We start from the raw sequence: 21,732 nt of genomic DNA, 5'->3' as shown, positions 1-21,732 counted from the left end.
TGGCTCAGGTCACAGGAAATGCTTCTGGCCATCTGGTCAGTTGATCTACTATGACTAGACAAAATTTATAATGTTCATCCTTTGGCATTGTTATGAAATCTATCTGTAGGTGCTCAAAAGGTGTGTAAACCAGAAGATGCCCACCAAAGCCTTTGCCACGAAATGCATGTTGGTTATATGCTTGGCAGATAGAGCAGGCTATACACACTTTAGAGGCTATGGTAGTTATACCAGGGGCTATCCATACTCTTTTAACAGAGTTCACGATGCCTTGGGTACCAAAGTAACTATTTTTATGAATAGATTGACAAATTTGGTGATAGAAACTTCTAGGGAGCAGGGGTTTTTGTTCAGATGACACCCATACTCCATTAATCTGTTTTGCTTTGAATTTTTGTTTCCATTTCTTCACTTCCTTTTCATTATAGGAAGGTGATCAATTTAAGTCAACAGTGGTTGTTAATGCTAAAATTAATTCAGGCCCTTCTATGGCTGCTAGTTTTGCAGCGGCATCTGCTCGATCATTTCCCCTAGAGACAAGGTCAGTGCCACCTGTATGGGCAGAGCAATGAACTATAGCTAGGGCTTCAGGCATCTGGATAGCAAAAAGGACTTCATTAATAATTTCTGCATTAGCTATAGATTTTTCCAGCTGAGTTAAAAATCCTCTCTGGAGCCATACCATCCCAACTGAGTGACAAATGCCAAAAACATATCTAGAATCCATATAAATTGTTGCCTTTTTATCCTTGCCAATTATATAGGCATGTTTCAGAGCTATGAGTTCTGCACCTTGAGCACTAATATTAGAGGGCAGTGAAGCTGACCACTCAGTGGCAAATTCTGTGACTACATTAACTCCAGTGTAGCGTATAAAAGAGGAACCATCAGTAAATAAGACCAGATCTGGATTGTCTAAGGGAGTGTCCAAAAGATTATCTCGAGGCTTTTCTGCCATGGACACTAGTGTTTCACAACTGTGTAATGGTTCTCCTGAAGTTGGTAAATCTGGAAGCTAGGTGGCAGGGTTAAGAGTTGTACAGTGTTTCAAGGTGATGTTTTTACTATTTAACAAGATTATTTCATACTTTGTAATTCGCTGATCTGAGAATGCCTGTGTTCTATGCCTTAGCAACAATGCTTCTATCTCATGTGGGAACATAATTGTTAATGGGTATCCCAATACTAGATCAGCAGTTTTGTCACTAGTAAGGCTGTAGCAGCTACTCCTCTAAGACATGGTGGTGCTCCTGATGCTACTCGGTCCAGTTGGGCAGAATAATAAGCAATTTGGCACTGAGAAGGTCCCAAAGTCTGAGTTAAAACACCTGAAGCTACCCCTCTTCGCTCATGTACATACAAAGTAAGTGGCTTGTTGTAATCTGGGATGCCTAGAGCAGGGGCAGACATGATAGCCTGTTTTAGATACGATAGAGCTGGCAGCTCTAATTTGAGGGGATTCAGGGACCAAATCCCTTGTTAGTGCTATAAGGAGTTTAGTAATTTCCCCACAGCAAAGAATCCATTGTCTACAAAACCCTGTTTCTCCTAAAATTGCTCTCAACTGTTTCTTAGTGGTAGGAGTGCTTAAATTTTGAATATTTTCAATTCATTTGGGAGAAATAGAGTGGGCACCCACAGTCAGGAGGAATACCAAATATTCTACATTTGGGAGACAGCACTGAACTTTATTCTTCAAGATTTTATGTTCTTTTTTGTGTAGTTCCAAAAGAAGGTTTTTACTATCTTCCTGACATGCTGCTGTGTCTGTTGAAGCCAATAGTAGATCATCTATGTATTTGATTAATTTGCTGTTTTTAAATGTTATATTTTCTGTGTTGTGGCTCAAAATTTGTGTAAATAAACATGGGCTTTCCACAACCCTTTGTGGCATCCGACTCCATGTAGACTGAGAGCTCTTTCAGGTGAAAGCAAAGATAGGCCTGGAGTTCTCATGTATGGGTATGGAAAAGAAGGCTGAGCACAAGGCCACTACTGTAAAGTATGTAGCTGTGCTAGGAATTGAGGAAATAATAGTATTGATGTTGGAAACTATGGAGTGTCTCTTCATACCGTGATTGTTCACAGCCCAAATCTATATAGGTGCTTGCCATCGGGCCCTAATTTTGGTTTTTTAGCAGGCAGGATGGGCGTGTTGTATTCAGATTTACAAGGGATTATTATTCCCTGGTCAATTAATGAGTTAATTACTGAGGTAATACCTGCAATTGCCTCTTTTGAGAGAGGGGACACTGAGGAATGGAAGGAGGTAGCCTAGATTTAGATTTTATCTGCACAGGAACAGCCAACTTAAGTAAGCCTACATCAGAAGAAGATGTGGCCCAAAGAGACTCCAATATATCTGCAGGTATTACAAAGGTGATATACTCTTTCCCCTCCTAACTCTCTGAGAGAAGTACAGGGAGTAATTTTAAAGATTCCTCAGGTACTTCCAATGATAAGGAACCATCTGGGGAGCAAGTTATTGTGGCTCTGAGTTTGTATAGAAGGTCCCTTCCCAGCAAATTTAAAGGGGAGTCAGGCATCAAAAGGGAGGAATGTTGTACTTCTAAGGGTCATACAGACACCATTCTAGAGGAAAGTTTTTTAACTTTTTGGGGTATCCCTGACACTCCCATTACATTCTCTGAGCCCATGGAATAGCAATGTAAATCAGGTGTACTCTTTAATAAAGACTTGGAAGCTCCAGTGTCCAAAAGACAATCATAATAGGTGTTATCCACCTTTAAGGTAACATGGGACAGTATATGGGGGCAGTGGATAGGTACAATGGGTAGTAGGACATCAGGGTCCAGAAAAACAAGGGTTATATCCTCTGATTCCTATGCCCCATCCCCCCCCCCCCGCCGGCCCCCTTCATAATATTTGGGAAGTTCCTTGGGAACCCCCCTGAAGGGCATCCCCCTGAGGGGCATTAACACCCCAAGTATTTTTTAGATTAGCACCACTTAAGTTATATTGTTGTGGAGTCATTTGGTTTGAGTTATCATTTTCCCAATATCTATTCCTATAATTGTCATTCCTAAAGTTGTGGTTTTCATTATCATTATTATAATTATTTCTATAATTATCATTTCTGTCATTGATATTCAACTGCATATTCCTTCTGATTGCCTTGAATAATGTTTTACACTCTATCATTCTGTGACCTTCTTCTCACAGAATTGGCAGGTCAATAATTAGATTCCTGGAGAGGAGCAAGTGCCATTGGTTGAGTATCATGCCCACTTTCCAGTTTAGCAATCTTATCTTTAAAATGTCAATTGTTTGCCAATTTCCTCCATGAGATAATTATTCTCTTCCTCCTTTTCTTTGTTTCCCTTTGAAACATATAGAGCCATTTTCCACAATTCTTCAAGGTCCATCTGTGGCCATCTTGGGCAATGTTTTCTAAAATAATCCCTAATCACTTTGTAAGAGGTATTGACAAAGTGCCTTCTAATTTGTCGTATGCAATTTTCTTTAGAAAGGTCAAAATCCAGGTATTGGCTTGTGAGATTTAAAATGGTTGAGGTCTTAAACTGTAGTGAGTTAAAATGATGGAAGATATAAATTGTGATAGATATAAGGGAGGGTGAATAAATTTGACCGCAGAAAATATGTTTCACTACAGTGTCTTGGTTTTTAAATCAAATATAAGGTGGTCGCCAGGGAAATATTCACAATTATTCAAATACCCAAGTCAATTGGGTTTTATAGAGATTTTAATTAACAATACAATGAGTAATCAAAGAAAGAGAGAGAGAGTAAGAAAGGAATAAATATGAAGGGCCTCAAGCCAATATGGCCTAGACCTGAGTCTTAAGAGAGAAATCAGTCAGTTTTTTAACACTCACCACAAGGTCTGACTAAACAAGGATTCTAGTGACATCAGGCCAGCTCCATCTCAGCTGACTTCACTAGAGAGCCTTCCAGCCAGAGACTGTTCCAAAAGGCCTCTCTCAAGAGATTCTTCCCAAGCAGTCCTCATCACAGATCCTCCAAAAGGCTTTTCTCCAAAAGGAATATATATATATCTCCTCAAGAGATTCTGCTTTTTCTTATATAGGGGTTTTTCTCCCATGTCACCTCCCCTAAGTCCCTACATCTACCAATCACTATAGATGCTTTCCAAAGGACTGCCCATCTAAATTCCTGCTAAGTCGACCAATCTCCTCAGTAAGTCTGAATCAGAAAAAATGCTGCTGTGTCGACCACATCTCCTCAGTAAGTCTGAATGAGAGAAAACACAACTGAGTCAACTAATCTCATCAAGAGAAAACTTGCCCGACCCTTTTAGGTACCTAGCATCCCATTGTATCAATTCTAAAAACAGGCCTAGCTCAAAGAACTCCTTGCCTTATTATAAGCATGGGTCCAAGTACTTTCTTTGTTTAGCAATGAGTTTTCTCCCCTAAAGCAGTCTTAAGTACGGGTAGAGTAGAGGTTCTCCCATTTCTAATCCTGGCGAGTTCTCACATCAAAATAGGGAATGTTTCTCAGTAGGGAATTTGTTCCAATTAAGAATTTCCCCGGAAAAAAAAAATTAAACTTCAGAAAAAAAAAAAGAATTTCCCCAATGGGGAAATTTTTAACATTCACAAGTCTCAGAGATTTCAAGATTTACAGGCTCCCAATCTCAATTATTCTGTTCATGAATCTGGAGGATGTCTCTTCCTCATTTTGCTTAATTCTTTCAAATTCTGTCCATTTATCTGTACTGTCTGCACACTCTCTCATGGCCATTAAGATGGCCTCCCTACAACAGTATAGTTGTAAATAATCCTCAGAGTTGTTATAGTCCCATTCGGTATCCTATGATGGTCAGTGTGCTGCATTGCACCCCCAGGTTTTATTGACATGAGAAATTATTTTATTTTTCTCACGTTCAGTTAAAAAAGCCTGTAGCAAGTTTTCAACATCTTTGTAAGCCAGATTATATTGAAAAAAATCTGTCTGTCATCTTTTTTGTTACCAGAAAGGGATCTTGTTCAAATGTGGGAACATTTCATGTGAATTCATTTATTTCTTGGGGAGTAAACGGTATATTGTGTCTTAGAGTCACCACATCCCCATTGCGTCCTATTTCAGGTACTGCTCTTAGAGGAAAAAGATCTCTAGTTGAATTTGGAACCTGTGGGTCATTTTTGACCAGAACGGGTTTCTTTAGAAGGATGAGATTTCCTTGGGGCTAGTATTGGTTTTGGGGTAGGAGAAGGAACAGGAGAAATTGGGATTTCAGAAGTTTGGGTTTCAGGAGAAGGGTCTTGGATTTTTTTTTTTAAATTCAGCCAAGATTTGCAGACCATGAGAGAACAAGTCTATTAGCTGAGCTATAAGAAAGATGTTTTCCATCTCCATTTCGGGGGAGGGAATTTCCTCAGTTAGAAGTTCAGAAACAAGTTTGTCAAGTTCAGACCTGTTTTGGGTGGGATCAATATTTGCCAATTGATCCTGTAAGAAGCATTTTAAATTATCAAATTTGATTTGCATGTTCTCCTGTATTTTAGCTTCACATTTTTGCATGGTTCCCTGCATTTTAGCTTTGGATTTTTGCGTGTTTTTCTGCATTTCAGCTTCAAATTTTTTAAGTTAGCATTTCTTATCACAGGAGTTAGGAGTATAAAAATGAAATGACCCAATAACATTTATTTTGTATACTGCAACTTCACTAAAGTTGTTGATTATTTCAACTAGCTTTTTGGTTGATTCTCTGGGATTCTTTAAGTAGACCATCATATCATCTGCAAAGAGTAATAGCTTGGTCTCCTCATTGCCTATTTTAATACCTTCAATTTCTTTTTCTTCCCTAATTACTACAGCTAGTGTTTCTAATACAATGATAAATAATAGAAGTGATAATGGGCATACTTGTTTTGTAAAGGTTAAAATTATGGTTGAGACTGAATGTAATAATTATTTTGGTCTCCAAGGATTTTATTTATAAAATCCTAAATGAAAAACCCAAGTCAGCTGGAAATTTTATGGTGATTTAATTGATAGTGGAGGAGATTAAGGAGAAGGAAGAAGGAAAGGAGTAGGTTTTCTCCCCCTCACCTGGCTAGCACCAGGCAGGAAGATTAGGAGATAAGGTTTTGGAGTGTGAAGGAGGAAAGAGTCAGCCTGAACTCCAAAAAGAAAGGGCTAAGCTAAGATGCCCGAACCTGAAACAGCTCCAGGGCAAACTCACCACCAAATCCAGACAAAATAACTGCCACCACTCCAAGATGTTGGAACGCCTAGCACGCTGCCAGCCAAAGTTGCCTCTCCAGGAAAAGAGCAAGAGAGAGGAAGTGACATGCCTCATATAGATGGTTTTATGTTACTTTCCTGCATCTCATCTGTACCAATAATAACTTATCTTGACTTAGGACAGCCCAGGAGTCTGTCCACTTTTTCTGCGCATGTCGGTTAAAGGCCATTTCCTCAGATAATTAAATCACATGTCGGTTAAAGGCCATTTCCTCAAATAATTAAATCTTGAGTTTGGTGCAGACCTTCCTAATCTTGTTAAACTAAGGAGGGTGGAGAATGCAGGGTTCCCAAGACCTGATTCTGTTAGTTCAAGTATTTCTATTGTTATTGATCAGGAAATTGCTAAATCAGATCTTCTAAAGTATGGTCTGATTAGGGTGGAATAGTTTTAAAATTCACAATTTCACACCTGATCTTATTGGGAAACCTTCTAGTTTGTCCCCATTGCAGATGATGTTTACTGATAGTTTTAGATATATACTGTTTATTATTTTTAAGAAAGCCCCTTCTATTCCTATGTTTTCTAGTGCTTTCAATAGGAATGAGTGTTGTATTTTGTCAGAGGCTTTTTCTGCATATGTTGAGATAATTATGTGATTTTTGTCACTTTGCTTATTAATATGGTCAATTATGTGGATATTTTTCCTAATATTGAACCATCTTTGCATTCCTGGTATGAATCCTACCTGGTCATAGTGAATAACCCTTGTGATCACTTGCTGGAGTCTTTTTGCAAGTATCCTATTTAAAATTTTTGCATCTATATTCATTAAGGAGATTGGTCTATAGTTTTCTTTCTCTGATTTTGACCTGCTTGACTTTGGAATCAGTACCATATTTGTGTCATAAAAAATTTGGTAGAACTCCTTCTTTGCTTATTCTGTCAAATAGTTTGTATAATATTGGGATTAGTTGTTCTTTGAATGTTTGATAGAATTCATTTGTGAATCCATCTTGCCCTGGGGATTTTTTCTTAGGGAGTTCTTTGATGGCTTGTTCAATTTCTTTTTCTGATATGGGATTGTTTAGGTAATCTATTTCTTCCTCTGTTAGTCTAGGCAACTTATATTTTTGTAAATATTCATTCATATGTGATAGAGCCAGAGAGAGAGATTTTGCAGGACTTGTGGACCAAGATGCAAGAGAGGATTCCAAAGGAATGTCCCCAGTTGTTGGCAGTTTGAGCTGACAGGGGGGAGGGGCTTTTGGGACTTTGTCTCTAACTGGGAGACACACACTCTCTCCCTGGAGTTTTGAAGCTGGCTGAAAGACTTTTGTGAGGCTGATTTGATTCTTTTTGTTTTCTCTGACTCTGAGCAGTTGAAATTGACACTGAGAAATGAAACTTGGCTTTTGGGACTTGGTCACTGTTTCTCTGACTCTGAGCATTGGAAGCTGATCAGGGAGAAGCTTTGAGTTGGTGGTCTATAAGAAAGTTGAGCTGACCAGTAGAAAAAGAGAGCATTTGAACTTTGTTTCTTTCTGAGGTTAAGCTGAGAGATCTGGCTGATTTGGAGAAGAAGAAAGAAGATTTTGAACTGCTGTTGTCCTCCATCTTCTTAACTGTCTAAGAGTCACACTTGTGACTCCCCAAACCCTCAATTTTATCTCATTTAGATTAGGGAAATTCTTCATCCCTCTTACCTCAGTTTCCCATCCTGTTATCCCAATAAACCCCTTGACTGAGAAAGCGACTAAAGTTTCATTATAGTTCAACTCAGGAGGGAGGGAAGGAAGCAAAGGCTTCAAAGAAGATTTGGGAGGTGAAGGAGGCAAAATGGAGAGGTTGCTTAAGGGAGGGAGGGAGGGAGGAAGGGGGTTAGGAAATAGATTGATCCATTAGCAATCAGTGAATCAATAGGCAGAAACCCCAGAGCAAATTCCACAAGCAGTGTCCCCTGTGTACCAGCATTCCTGTGTGGTGGCAATACCCAGCATTTGTCATTCTTACCTCCATTACCAATAAGCAGTGTCAGGTCCCTATAGGCAGCCCTCTCTAGACACAGCCAGCCAGAGAACAGCAACCATTTTGAAGTAACAGTTTCCCCTCAGTTTGCCTTTCTCTATTTCAAGCAGTAGAAGTTTCCAGTTAGTCATTATTTATTTCACATATCACCTAGATTGCCATATTTATTGCCATGTAATTGGGCATAATAATTTTTAAGGATTTCCTTAATTTCCTCTTCATTAGAGGTAAGGTCTCCCTTTTCATCTTGGATACTGTCGATTTGGTTTTCTTCTTTCCTTTTTTTAATTAGATTGACTAGTACTTTGTCTATTTTATTTGTTTTTACAAAGTACCAGATTCAAGTCTTATTTATTAAATCAATAGTTCTTTAACTTAAATTTTTATTAATTTCTCCTTTGATTTTTAGGATCTCTAATTTAGTCTTCATCTGAGGATTTTTAATTTATTCACTTTCTAATTTTTTAATTTGCATGCCCAATTCATTGGCCTCTGCCCTCCCTAGCTTGATAATATATGATATCAAGGATATAAATTTCTCCCTGAGTACTGCTTTGGCTGCATCCTATTGATTTTGAAAGAATGTCTCATCATTGTCATTTTCTTCAGTGAAATTATTAATTGTTTCTATGATTTGTTCTTTAACTAAATGATTTTGGAGAATCATATTGTTTAATTTCAAATTAATTTTTTATTTACCTCTCCATGCACCCTTACTAATTATTATTTTCATTGCATTGTGATCTGAGAAGTTTGCATTTATTATTTCTGCTCTTTTGCACTTATTTGCAATGTTTTTATGCCCATACACGGTCAGTCTTTGTGAATGTATGTAAAAAATAGACTCAAATACAGGACTACAATCCCCATGAGCCTTTACTCCACTTCCCCAGAATGCCTTGTAATCTCACCTGGGCCGAGATCGAGAAGGTATTTAAGTGGATTCAAAGGCTTTTGAGGCTCTTGGCTCTTTTTGGACTTCCGTTTGCAGCAGGCTCGTCTCTTGCGTGATGTGAGATTATTTTGTCTAGGCCTCTGGCCTAGGCACATGTTTCTTACTTGTATATTCTTTAATCTTTAACTTTTAATAAACCTCTAAAAAATATAATACTCCTTGCAGAGAGAAACTAATTTCTACCTGCCTCAGTCTCCCCATCTCCCCTAAATTTTAATCTTTACAGTTGGCGACCTAATGGAAAAAAGAACTTTCAATCTTCTGATTTCTTTTCTGATCTTAAATTCAGTTTTAATATCTAGTACCTAGAAAAAAAAATTTTTTTTTGAGCCATATCTCTCTGGCCAAGGTTTTCTACCCTCGCAAAGCAGCTACAGGCTCCAGACCTGCTGCCCACCCCACCTGGGTCGGCCCCACCGCTTCCTGCCTGCCACCTGCAGCCCTGATCGTCCTCACCTGGTACCTGGTCCCGGCCTTGCCCACCCCTGCAGCCGCTCCTGCTCCTGGCCTCTCACCGGCCTGCTGCCTGCCTATTTCTGCGCCCCAGACCCACGAGCACAACCCCAGCCGGCTCATCACCCAGATCCTTGGAGCAGATCGCTCAGGACTCGTTGGGACAGCTGGTAACAGTATTGGCCACGTGGGTGGAGGGGAGAGAAGAGAGGGAAAGGAGAACGGGTAATTTTCCCTTAGGCTAAGCCTCCACGTGGCTGGGGGTATTGGCCACAGGGGTATCAGAGAGGGGAAAGAGAGAAAAGACTAGAGAGAAGAAACAGATCTTTTCAAACAGAAACCTAAAAAGCAATGGGCTGTTTAAAAGGATTTTTGACTCTTCTAGCAATTTCATTGATTTTACCTGCCTGTCAGGGAGCAGACTCAGCCCAAAGATTCAACTTTAACTTTGGGGAGGAAAATGGGTGGCCCAGCGAACTGGAAGCCAGGCCCAGAGACAGGAGGTCTCTAGTTAAAATCTGGCCTCCGATGCTTCCCAGCTATGGGGCCCTGGACGGATCCCTTGAACCCCATAGCCTAGCCTTTACTACTCTACCTTCGGACAATAGACATTTAAATGGATAATTAAAAACAAACAAACAAAAAACCCAAGGAACTTTGAAGAGACTAAAGGCTACATTCTAAGGCATTTCAGACTCCAATGGTTTATAAACATCTCTGTATTCTATTGCATTTTTTGTTTAAGATATAACTTTGTGATTTTAAGTTCATATATTACTGGATTGAATATTATTCTGTGAACTGAAGGTTGATTGAATTTATTTTGAATGTACTGAGTTTTAAAATTCTGTTGTTTTTCCCCTATAACTGTGTTGAACAAATATTATTGTGAATAAGCCCATATATGAAAAAACAGCTTTTTTCTATTTTGCTGAGGATAGATGGACTTCAGAACTGGTTATAATTGTATTAACAACCTTGGAAAATTTAATGTGCTAAATACCTCAAATGATTTGATTTTAAGGGTTTTTTAAATATGATTGTTGGAATTTTTTTTTAACAATCTGGTTATTTTTGCCTGCCCCTACCATGAGGTAAGGCCCATTAGCTGAAGTGAAACACATTTTATAAACCCCAACCTTCCCACATGTGAATGGAAGTTGGGCAGTTAATCTCAGGGCATTTGTATCCCTATAAGCCTCCAAGAAAAAGGAGCACCCCTTTATTTATGCTCTTCAGCTCACTATTTTACTTCTACCAGAATGATATATAGATTTCTTGATTATGTTCTAAACCCAAGATGAGTTTTACTTTGTTTTAAAAAATATGTTTAAATACCAAGGTTGAAGGATTGCTATGTTTGTAAAAATTGTGACAAATGTCCATCAATTCATAGGTTTCAAAAATGTCATACAGCAACTTATGTGAAATATGAAAGTGTGTTTGTTTGCTATTGTAATTAATTGGGCTATTGAGAATTTTGGGGATATTGATATCTACATATTTGTACTACTGTATTTTTAAAAATGAAAAATTGTTAACCTTGTTCAATTCATTTGCCTTCTACTCACAGTGATCATGGCCAGATATTAAGAGGAAATGGATCTCATTTTTGATGAGAAAGTCTTACATTTTATATTTTCTTAGCTGACACAGAGTGTCAATGGTTATAAGCTATATTTTTGAATTTTTTAAAGCTCTTTTATTATTATATTTTTCTTGCATGTGCAATATACTTTTTCAGTTTTTTTTTATTATTTTTCTCTCCTTTTTATATTTGAAGCACATGTCACCAGTATTAAGATTTTCTTTAACCTTTTGATTTTCAGTGCTACAAGTTTAAGATACATTTGCTAATGCATGCCCTAAAAGGCTTGTGACTATAAAACTGATGCCACTAATTATTTAAATAAATTATGGGACTTTGCTTAATGATTCTGTCTGATTCCAAGACAAGAGATACACACAAGAGCCATTTCATAGGGCCAAAGAAAGGCCAATCTAGGATGGATTGATGCACTTCTAGGCCAATACAAAGGTCTTGAACCTAGTGTGAAGACTCAAGGTTACTATGTTTAACATGTGTTAAGACATAGGCTTTCCTTGTATCTACACTCACTCTGAAGATACTCACAGATGAGTATCCCCAAAACCTTGGCTCCTACTTGGCTTCTATAATCTGGTCCGCTTTTCTGCCTCTCATAGTGTGGTACCTTTCTGTAGTCCTGGCAATGACTGGGTAAATGCATCATTACTTAGATCATTTTGATTGGGCCCTGATTGAAGGACCTGTTATAGATTTATTTTTCTTCTACTTGAAATTTTTACACATAAGACTTTGATAGTCTATATTTTCATCCAGAAATTTTTCTTTTCCTTTGGATTTTCTGATGTCTTTTTAATATCTCTTGCCAATTGATTCATATACCTCATACCTCAGCCATGTATCCCTAAGTGATCCCTTTTTTTTATATCACCCTCTTAACGGGGGGAATGTAAAAAAAAATATTATTTAAATTGCAAAGTTTAAATTCCTTTTGAGAAGAATTTTAGGTAAAGAAGATGCTACTTCCCTGAATTCAGAAACTGAACTGTTGGAGAAGCCATCATGAAGAAGCCTCCAGACCACAAACTGCACAAAATGAACTTTGGGTGTGGTTAATGAACATTTATTTGCATGCATACTTTCATGCCAAAGGGGACTGCCCCCTAACTGGCTTTCTGTCAATGCGTCCAGTAATTATTGGTTTTATTCTTTTCTTTCTCTTATCCTTAATTATTGTAATCTTTAAATTGATTATGTTTTCATGATCCTTTGGAAAAAAATTAATTTTTTGCAAAAGATAAAAGGGGGGGAATGTAAAAAATAGACTCGAATACAGGACTACAATCCCCATAAGCCTTTGCTCCACTTCCCCAGAATGCCTTGTAATCTCACCTGGGCCGAGATCGAGAAGGTATTTAAGTGGATTCAAAGGCTTTTGAGGCTCTTGGCTCTTTTTGGACTTCCGTTTGCAGCAGGCTCGTCTCTTGCGTGATGTGAGATTATTTTGTCTAGGCCTCTGGCCTAGGCACATGTTTCTTACTTGTATATTCTTTAATCTTTAACTTTTAATAAACCTCTAAAAAATATAATACTCCTTGCAGAGAGAAACTAATTTCTACCTGCCTCAGTCTCCCCGTCTCCCCTAAATTTTAATCTTTACATGTACCATGTGCTGCTGAAAAGAAGGTATATTCCTTTTTGTCCCTATTTATTTTTCTCCACATATCTACTAACTCTAATTTTTCTAAAATTTCATTCACTTCTCTTACCTCTTTCTTATTTATTTTTTGTTTTGATTTATCTAGTTCAGATAGAGAAAGGTTCAGGTCTCCCACTAGTATAGTTTTCTATCTATTTCATCCTTGCACTCCACTAGTTTCTCCTTTAGAAATTTGGATGCTATGCCATTTGGTACATACATGTTGAGTACTGATATTTCCTCATTGTCTATACTGCCTTTTATCAGGATATAATTACCTTCTCTATCTCTTTTAACTAGATTTATTTTTACTTTGGCTTTGTCATATATCATGATTATGACTCTTACCTTCTTTTTATAAGTTGATGCCCAGTAGATTTGACTCCATTCTCTTCCTTTTACCTATGCGTGTCTACCTCCCTTATGTGTGTTTCTTGTCTACAGCATATGGTAGGGTTTTGGATTCTAATCCACTCTGCTATTCACTTACATTTTATGGGTGAGTTCATTCCATTCACATTCAGTTATGATTACCAGCTGTGTATTTCCCAGCATTTTGATTTCCACTCCTACTCCTGCCTTTTATTCTTTCACTATTTCCTTCTACACCAATGTTTGTTTTTAATCAGTCCCCCTAGTTCCCACCCTTATTTTACTTCCCTTTCTACCCCTCTTCTTATTCCCCTCTTATTTTCTTTACAGTCTTTTTATACTACCCTCTCCCTCCCTTGTACTGCTTCCATCCCCACCAGTCCGTTTGTTATCCTTCTACTCCCCTATAGGGTGCAAATCAATTCTCTGCCCCAATGTATTTGATTGTTCTTCTTTCTTTGAGTCATTTTCAATGCAGGTAAGAGTTGAGTATTTCCTATCTCCAACCTCTTTACCCTTTCAGTGTATTGATGTTCTTCCCCCTCCCGCCATGAGCTTCTTTGTGACATATAAATTTACCCCCTTTTGTTTCTTTTCCCATTTCTTTTAGTATTAACCTCTTTTTAGTTCTAGTTGTATATATACAAATATACACACATATATGTGTATTTATGTATACATATATCTATATACATATTTATGTCTTGACATTTCATCCTATACAGTTTGTCACTGTTCCCTCTAAGTTTAATTCTTCTAGCTGCCCAGGTGATAACAGTTTTTAAGAGTTATCAATGACCTCTTAGAGAGATTGAGGGAAGGGGCAACTGGGAGTGGCAGTTGGGTCTTGTGACTAGCACTTCCTTCCTGCGAGTGGGACTTGCTTCCTGGTGTTGGAGGAGAGAGGGACTTGTTCAACCCAGTCTGGTGTGGTGTGCCTCTTCTTGGTTCAGCCTGAAGATTTAGGCCCAATTACTTCTGAAAGTCAGACCTATTCTTGTTTGCTTTCTGTCTACTGCTAAGATTCTGAATTAGACTAAGCAGGATGGATATAGAATAGACAGGAGTGCGAGAACCCTCCACCAGCCTTGGGGCCTGGCCTCAACTCCATAAACTGAGGAAAAAACTCCAATCCCATCTGGTTATTAAACTTTATATTATTTGAATTCGCAGTCAGATAAGTGGACTATCTTTTCTGGTCCTAGAGGGAGCTGAACTTCAGTTCAGTCATTCCAGGACAAACAATCCTTATTGGACCCCTGCTGTTTCCTCTCGGCAGGGGGCATCTCTCTCCTTTGCTTTACGGAGCAATATTCCATCTCTCCCCTCTCTTCTCCATTATCCAATACAAACCTCCCATTATCCCCCTGTTTTCCAATTCCCCATTTCCTTTCCCAATAAATATTATAGGATACATATCATTTTAACTTATTGGGACTCTAAAAAAATTTTTTTTGTTTTGTTTTGGTTTGTTTTTTCCCTCTTTCTTAATTACCTTTTGATGATTCTCTTGAGTTCTGTGCTTAGGCATCACATTTTTTCTTCAGGTCTGGTCTTTTCTTTGCAAATGCTTGGAATTCTTCTATTTTGTTGAATGACCATACTTTCCCCTGCATGAATATAGTCAGTTTTGCTAGGTAATTAATTCTTGGTTGTATACCTAGTTCCTTTGCTTTCCAGAATATCATATTCCATGCCTTTCGATCCTTCAATGTAGATGCAGCTAGGTCCTGTGTTATCCTCACTGTGGTTTCATGGTATCTGAATGACTTCTCTTAGCAGCTTGTAATATTTTTTCTTTGGTCTGATAGTTCTTGAATTTGGCTATAACATTCCTGGTTGTTGTCAGTTGGGGATCAAGTACAGGAGGTGATCTGTGGATTCTTTCAATCTCCACTTTTCCCTCTTGTTCTAGAATATCAGGGCAGTTTTCTTGGATAATTTCCTGTAGTGTGATGTCCAGGATTTTTCTTTTGTCATGGTCAATGATTCTTAAGTTGTCTCTCCTGGAACAATTTTCTAAATCATCTGTTTTGTAAATGAGGTGCTTCATATTTTCCTCTATTTTTTCATTCCTTTGATTTTGTTTTATAGTGTCCTGCTGCCTTGTGAAATCACTTGTTTCTAACTGTTGTATTCTGGATTTTAAAGACTGGATTTCATCCCTGGCTTTTTAGTCATCCTCCTTCTGCTCTGATTTTCTTTGGAGGTCATCTTTCATCTCCTTTGCCTTATCTTTCATCTTCTTCGTTTCATCTTTCATTTCCCCTGCCTCATTTTCAAGCTGGTTAATTTTGGCTTTCAAGACACTATTTTCTTGTTTTAGTTCAAGTGCCTCTGTTTCCAGATGACTTATCTTACTTTTTAAGTTCTTTTCCCAATTGTCTTCAGACTCTCTTAATTATGTTTTGAATTGTATTTTGAGTTCTTATAGAATCTGTATCCAATTTGCTGGGTTTTCTGGTTTTTTTTGCTTGGTATTCCCTCATCCTTCTGTGTTCCATTTGCTCTTTGTTCATTGCCTGTATAGAAGCTGTCGATTGTAATTTCTTTTTCTGTTGTTTGCTCATATTTACCCCCTTCTTTACTCCCTGCAAATGCCTGTGCTCTTTCTCCCCTCATTTTTTTTTGTGGTTTTTGGCTTTTCTTTCAGTCTTCACCCTTGGAGCTTTATCAGCAATTCTCTCAGTGCAGTTTGTGGGGGAGGGGTGTTGAAGCTTGAGCTTCCCTGCCCTCTGAAGGTTTGATGGGATTAAGTACAGCTAGGTTAAGCTGGATGTGCCCTAAAGCCAAAACCTCAGGAAGGGGGGAGAGCAATATGGAGTGTCTCTGATGCTGCAATTATGCTGCCTGCTCTGAACTCTTCACTTCTTCTCTAATTGCTTCCCCACCACCTGTGCTTGATGCTCTGAGCCTGGCACAGCTTTGCCCACAATGTACTCCCTCCAGACCAGCAGGTTTACCCACCCAGAGATTCCAACTGCCACTGGAGGCTTAGCTCTCTAAGTGGGGGGGGGGGGTCCTCGGGCCTTCCTTCTTCCTTCCCCTTAAACCCAAGTGTTCTTGAATTCTGGGTTTTGGGGGTGTACCTTTTAAGTTGAGTCCAGCAGGAGGGTTCCTTGGCACTGTCTTGTTGTTAGATTTGATTTCCAATTCCCCTAGTAGCATTTAGTTTGTAATTGGTAAGGAAAGGTTTTCAGAGGTCTGAACTTTCACTGCCTCTATGCTGCCATCTTCCCCATTCTTTTTTTGAGATCATCCAAACACAACATCCAACCCTTCTATCTAATTAGAACTCCTTCAGTGACCTCTGGTATTGATAAAATTCTAAGGGACTACATATATCATCTCCCCATAGAAAAATGTAAACAGTTTAACCCTGTTTAGTCCTTCGTGGTTTCTTACTTATTACCTTTTTATGCATCTTTTAACTCCTTTGTTTGTATGTTCTATTGTCTCCTCAACTCTGGTCTTTTCATCATGAATGTTTGGAAGACCTCTATGTTGTTAATATTTCATCTTTCTTCCTGTAGGATTACATTCCGTTTTTATTGGGAAAGTTATTCTTGGTTGTAAGTCTAGATCCTGTCCCTCCTGGAATATTATATTCTAAGTTCTGCACTTTATTGTAGCAATTACTAAATCTTGTATGTTCCTAACTTTCTTTCTATGGTACTTGAAGTCTTTCTTGCTACTTTCAGTACTTTCTCCTTGACCTGGGAGCTCTGGATTTCGGTTATAATATTCCTGTGAATTTTCTTTTTCAAATCTCAGGAGGTAATCAGTGGATTCTTTCTATTTCTACTTTTGTCCTCTAGTTCTAAAATATCTCGATAGTTTTCTTTTATGGTTTTGTCATTGTTGTTTTTATGACTTTTAAGTATTCCAATGATTCTAAAATTATCTCCTCTCAAATCTATTTTCCATTTCAGTTGTTTTTCATATAAGAGACATCATATTTTCTTCCTTTTTTCCCCAGAATTTTGACAGTGCTTTATTATTTTCAATGTCCAATGGAATAACTTCCATTTTTTAAAATAAGCTTTAAATAGCTTCCATTTAGCCAATTCTAATTTTTAAAGAGTTATTTTTTTCAGTATGGATTCATACTTCTTTTTTCAAGCTGTTAGCTCTCTTTTCATTTCTTCCTTTCTTAGCTCTTACCTCTTTTCCCTTTCTTTTCTCTACTGCTCCCATTTGGTTTTTTAAATCATAAGGTAGCTCCTTCTTTAACTATTCTAGGAATTCTTATTGAACTCATGTCCAAGCTGAGTTCGCCTTTGAGGCTTCGCTTATAGATTTTTTTTTAAGTTATTCCCTTCTTTGTTTACGCCTTTAGCTTCTTTGTTGCCCTAATAGCACTTTATGGTCTTAATTCTTTTTTTGTTTGTTTGGCTTTTCACAGTTCTAGATAGTATGTCTGTTGTGAGCTTTCTTCCTCTTAGAAACTTTTGCTGCTTAGAAACTCTAGCAGGGGAACAAGCTTTCAGTGCTTCCAAAATGGTATATTCTTGGGAGAGATCTATTTACTGCCTTCCTGGTCTGAGTTCTGCCAGGTTAGGTTTATTACCTTGTTTCTGATTGGGAATTTCAGCAGTCTGCTTCTTGGCTCAGCCATTATTGACCTGCTAGTAGTCTCTGTAGGTTTATAAGGTTAGAACTACCAGCTTCCCTTTGGTCTGGGACACTGTGTCCCACTCTTGGACTCAGAGACACATGATTACCATGTGCTTTTAGCAATTTTTCTGTGGTCAGTCACAGACAGATCCAACACTCACAACCACTTTTCTCTGCTCTGTTATGACCTAGCACTGTGAGGTGGGCAACAAAGCTGCTAGAGGGCATCTGTTCTTGCACCCAGAACTTGCTCAGATATCCCCTGGGGAGTGGTATCTTAATCCCTTTCTCAATCCCTAGATGCTGAAATGTTCTCCACTGACACCTTCTCTAATGCCTGAAGACCTGTGTCTCTCCCCGAAAACTCAGGACTGGAAAAATTATTCACTATGGTTTCTTCTTGGCTTTCCTGATCAGAATTCATTCTGGTACATTCTCTAGGTCATTGTCAAAGTGTGGGAAGAGAACTAGACTCTCTACCATTTTGACTCTGCTCTCTAGGTAAAGTTTCATGGAGATATTGGTTTGGTTGGGCTTTGGTCTATAATAGCTGATTTTTATATTGCAGTTTAATATTTGCGAAGTATATTACATACAGTACTGTATCTCATTTGATCCTACCAAGTAGAGAAACCAAGATTCTCAACTAAGACTCTCTAAGTGACTTGCCTGTGGTTCCACAAAGCTAATTTATCCATAATGAGATTTTAATCCTGATACTACATCCAAGTCCAACTCTCTTTCTGCTGAATTATACATCCCATGAAAGAAAAAGAATCTTTGAATAAGCTGTTATGTATAAAGAATAAAGCATAGAAACAGGAGAGGTCAAGAAGAGATTCAGGGAATAACTAATCTAGTTGGGCTAGAACATGTGAAGGGATGTCATATACAGTAAAGCCTGGAAAGGTAAATTAGATCCAAATTGTGAATAGTTTTGAGTGCCAGACTAATTGTGTTTTATGTAATTGGCACTGAAGACCCACTAAATTTCTTATTAGGAGAGTAAAATGATCACACTTCTATATTAGGACAGTAACTTTGAAGGCAATAACATCAATTATGAGGCTATTGGAATGGTTTAGATGAGAGAGGCAAGAGGAGTCTGAATTGGTATGGTGGCAGTAGCAGTGGAATTAATTTTAGAGAAAAAGGTTGCAGAGATAGCAGACTGTGTTATTATGTGTGTCTGTATGTTAGCTTCTTCCATAAATTATACACTTTTATTTTTAACCCTTATTTTCTGTCTTAGAATCAGTATTGTGTATTGGTTCCAAGGCAGAAGGATAGTATAGGGCTAGGCCATAGGGGTTAAGTGACTTGCCCAGAGTCACCCAGCTAGGAAGTGTCTGAGGCCATATTTGAAAGCAGGACCTCCCATTTCTAGGCCTGACTCTCAATCCACCTCACTTCCCCCAGGCTGTTGAGAGCACAGTGTTTATATTTATTTATTGCCCCCATAAGTCACTCAAATGCTTACAAATTAATTGATTCTTTTATTATGAGTGGAGGAAGCAGAGTTAGCATAGCCCTGATTGTTATAATAGCTGATGTTTAGATAAAGCTTTTTAAGCTTTACCAAGTACTTTAAAGGAATTAATCTCATCTGATGGAGTTGATCTTCATAATAATCCTATAAGGAAGCACTATTATGAGGTTACAAAGTCAAATGACTTTTTCAAGTTCATGCAACTAATACATTTCTAAAGTGAGATTCAAACCCAGCTCTCCCCAACTCCAAGTTCAACATCATATCTATTTTACCACATTATTTCTCAGTTATCCAGTGTCAGCATCATCAGAACCACATTGTATCAACATTTTATTAGGGATTCTGTATTACGGTCTCATCAATACCTAGAATGTTTTTAAAGCTGGCTAAGGCTCTAGAGGACTTCTTAAAATTTTATGTTAACAAAAGGGAATTTATATACACATGTATTCATAGAGAGGCTAAATAATGTAGAGTTCTTCTGGGCAAAGTATCTGTAACTTGCAAGAATCAACTAGCATTCCAGACACATATTGCTTGGTAGATGCAGACTTGCAATTAGGAATTTTTGCATTTAAGGCACCTAATTGTCACAAACTTGCTTAGAGTGAGCTCACCTGGCAAGGATGATGCAAGGTTACTACTGAGGGAGAATAAGGTAAGTAGAGGATGAACTTCACTCCATTTCAAAATCTGATGGCCTATTTATTTTAAAAATTATTTTTGCTAACTAGATACTAAATTCTGTTGGATTTCTGCTAAGGAACAACTGTTGATACCCTCTAAAATCAGTGAGAAAATTCTGGTTGCTTCATTCTACGTTTTGTCTCTGGCTATATTATTATTTGTTTTGCTGGCTCTTCATCATTTCTTTGGAATGTAATGAAATAGCCTTTTCCTTCTGATAACTGCAAGTATACCACCCTAAAGGCCCTCTAAACTACATAATTTTTAATGTGATATATATATATTTTTTTTTTTGTGAACAGGCACTGAATATTGCATTAAAAAGCTTCCACGCAATCCCTTCAAGGAAGAATTTATAAGAAATAAAGAACAAAAATATGTATATCTGAATGATGGAGATGTGATTAAAACAGAAGGAGCCACTCTCAGGTAAATACTTGATTGTTTTGTGAGCAGTTGTTTAAAAATAACATTCTACCCAAGGACAACAAAAACTTTATCAAAGCCAAATTCTGGCCACCTACCTTCAGCCTAGCCCTACAATTCTGTCATCTGTAGAGCAGAAAAGTAAAGCTGAAGAATGAGTACTCATGCATTTGCCTGGAGCTCCTTCCTTCTTTCTAGTCCATTGTTATTTAAACTATGTGAATCACAAAATGAGACCTATAGGGTCTTCTAAGGGATTATGGGTGGGTTCCTTATAGTGTGATCATTCAGAGTCTACATCCCCAATCCTATGCCCATCTACCCATGTGATCAAGTAGTTGTTTTTCTTCTGTGTTTCTACGCCCACAGTTTTTCCTCTGAATGTGGGTAGTGTTCTTTCTCGTAGATCCCTCGGAATTCTCCTGATCATTGCTTTACCACTAATAGAGAAGTCCATTACATTCAATTGTAACACAGTGTATCAGTCTCTGTGTACAATGTTCTCCTGGTTCTGCTTCTTTCTGAATTTCTTAATATAGTGTTAATGCTTTTGTTTCTCATATGAAATCATCATGTACTAATTATGAATAAAAAATTAGATGTCACTTTATCCACAAGTCAAGAGAATGGGCTGTTCAGGGTTAGCCTAATAAGATACATGCATCTTGATAGGATCTATGCTTAGGTCCTGGCCTTCAGTTTTGCAGGTTCAGAAACTATTTTAAACAGTGTGGTCAGGTCAAAGCATGACTTGGGCTTTATTAACCAAACTAACAATCAATTGGGATACATAACCTAGGCTAGAACACTGAAATATTGGTGTGGGATGATCAATGCATTTATTTCCCAGTAGAAAGGTCTGCCTAGGGAAACCAAATCAATATCAGAAATTTGCTTCCTAAACAAAGAATCAGGGCAAGAAGCATACATATGAACTCAAGAAACATAGCAGGTGAGATCAGGAAGGAGTAAGCAGTCCTATACAGATCAGTAGCACCTGAGGACAGTCATTATACTATAGCACTTTCTTACTGATGATACTACATAATCAAGGAAAGATTAAATCATGTTTGGCAAACCCTGTTTAAGAAGGTAGGGTAGTATTTAATAAGTTAATAAAAAGCTAGAAACAAAACTTACCCAAACTTTAATACATTAAAATAATTAAATATTATTGTGGCTTAAGGAATGACAAATACAATAAATTCAGAGAAACATGAAAAAAAAGTGAACTTGTTGTTCCTAATATATAGCATTCCACCTC

General features: G+C 37.9%; 1 protein-coding gene across 1 annotated transcript in view; it reads left to right on the top strand.

Annotated features, from left to right (window-relative positions):
- LACTB2 (lactamase beta 2) overlaps window positions 1-21,732 on the top strand; it is a 69,999-nt gene that overhangs the window by 18,071 nt on the left and 30,196 nt on the right. Inside the window, exon 3 of the mRNA XM_001378480.5 lies at window positions 20,345-20,471. Within this exon, the coding sequence (XP_001378517.1) occupies window positions 20,345-20,471 (127 nt within the window). The remainder of the gene's footprint in view (window positions 1-20,344; window positions 20,472-21,732) is intronic.

Source organism: Monodelphis domestica, chromosome 3 (assembly GCF_027887165.1).
Source record: "Monodelphis domestica isolate mMonDom1 chromosome 3, mMonDom1.pri, whole genome shotgun sequence".
NCBI classification, from domain to species: Eukaryota; Metazoa; Chordata; class Mammalia; order Didelphimorphia; family Didelphidae; genus Monodelphis; species Monodelphis domestica.
Note: the sequence above shows the minus strand (reverse complement) of the source record. Positions and strands in the feature narration are given on the sequence as shown.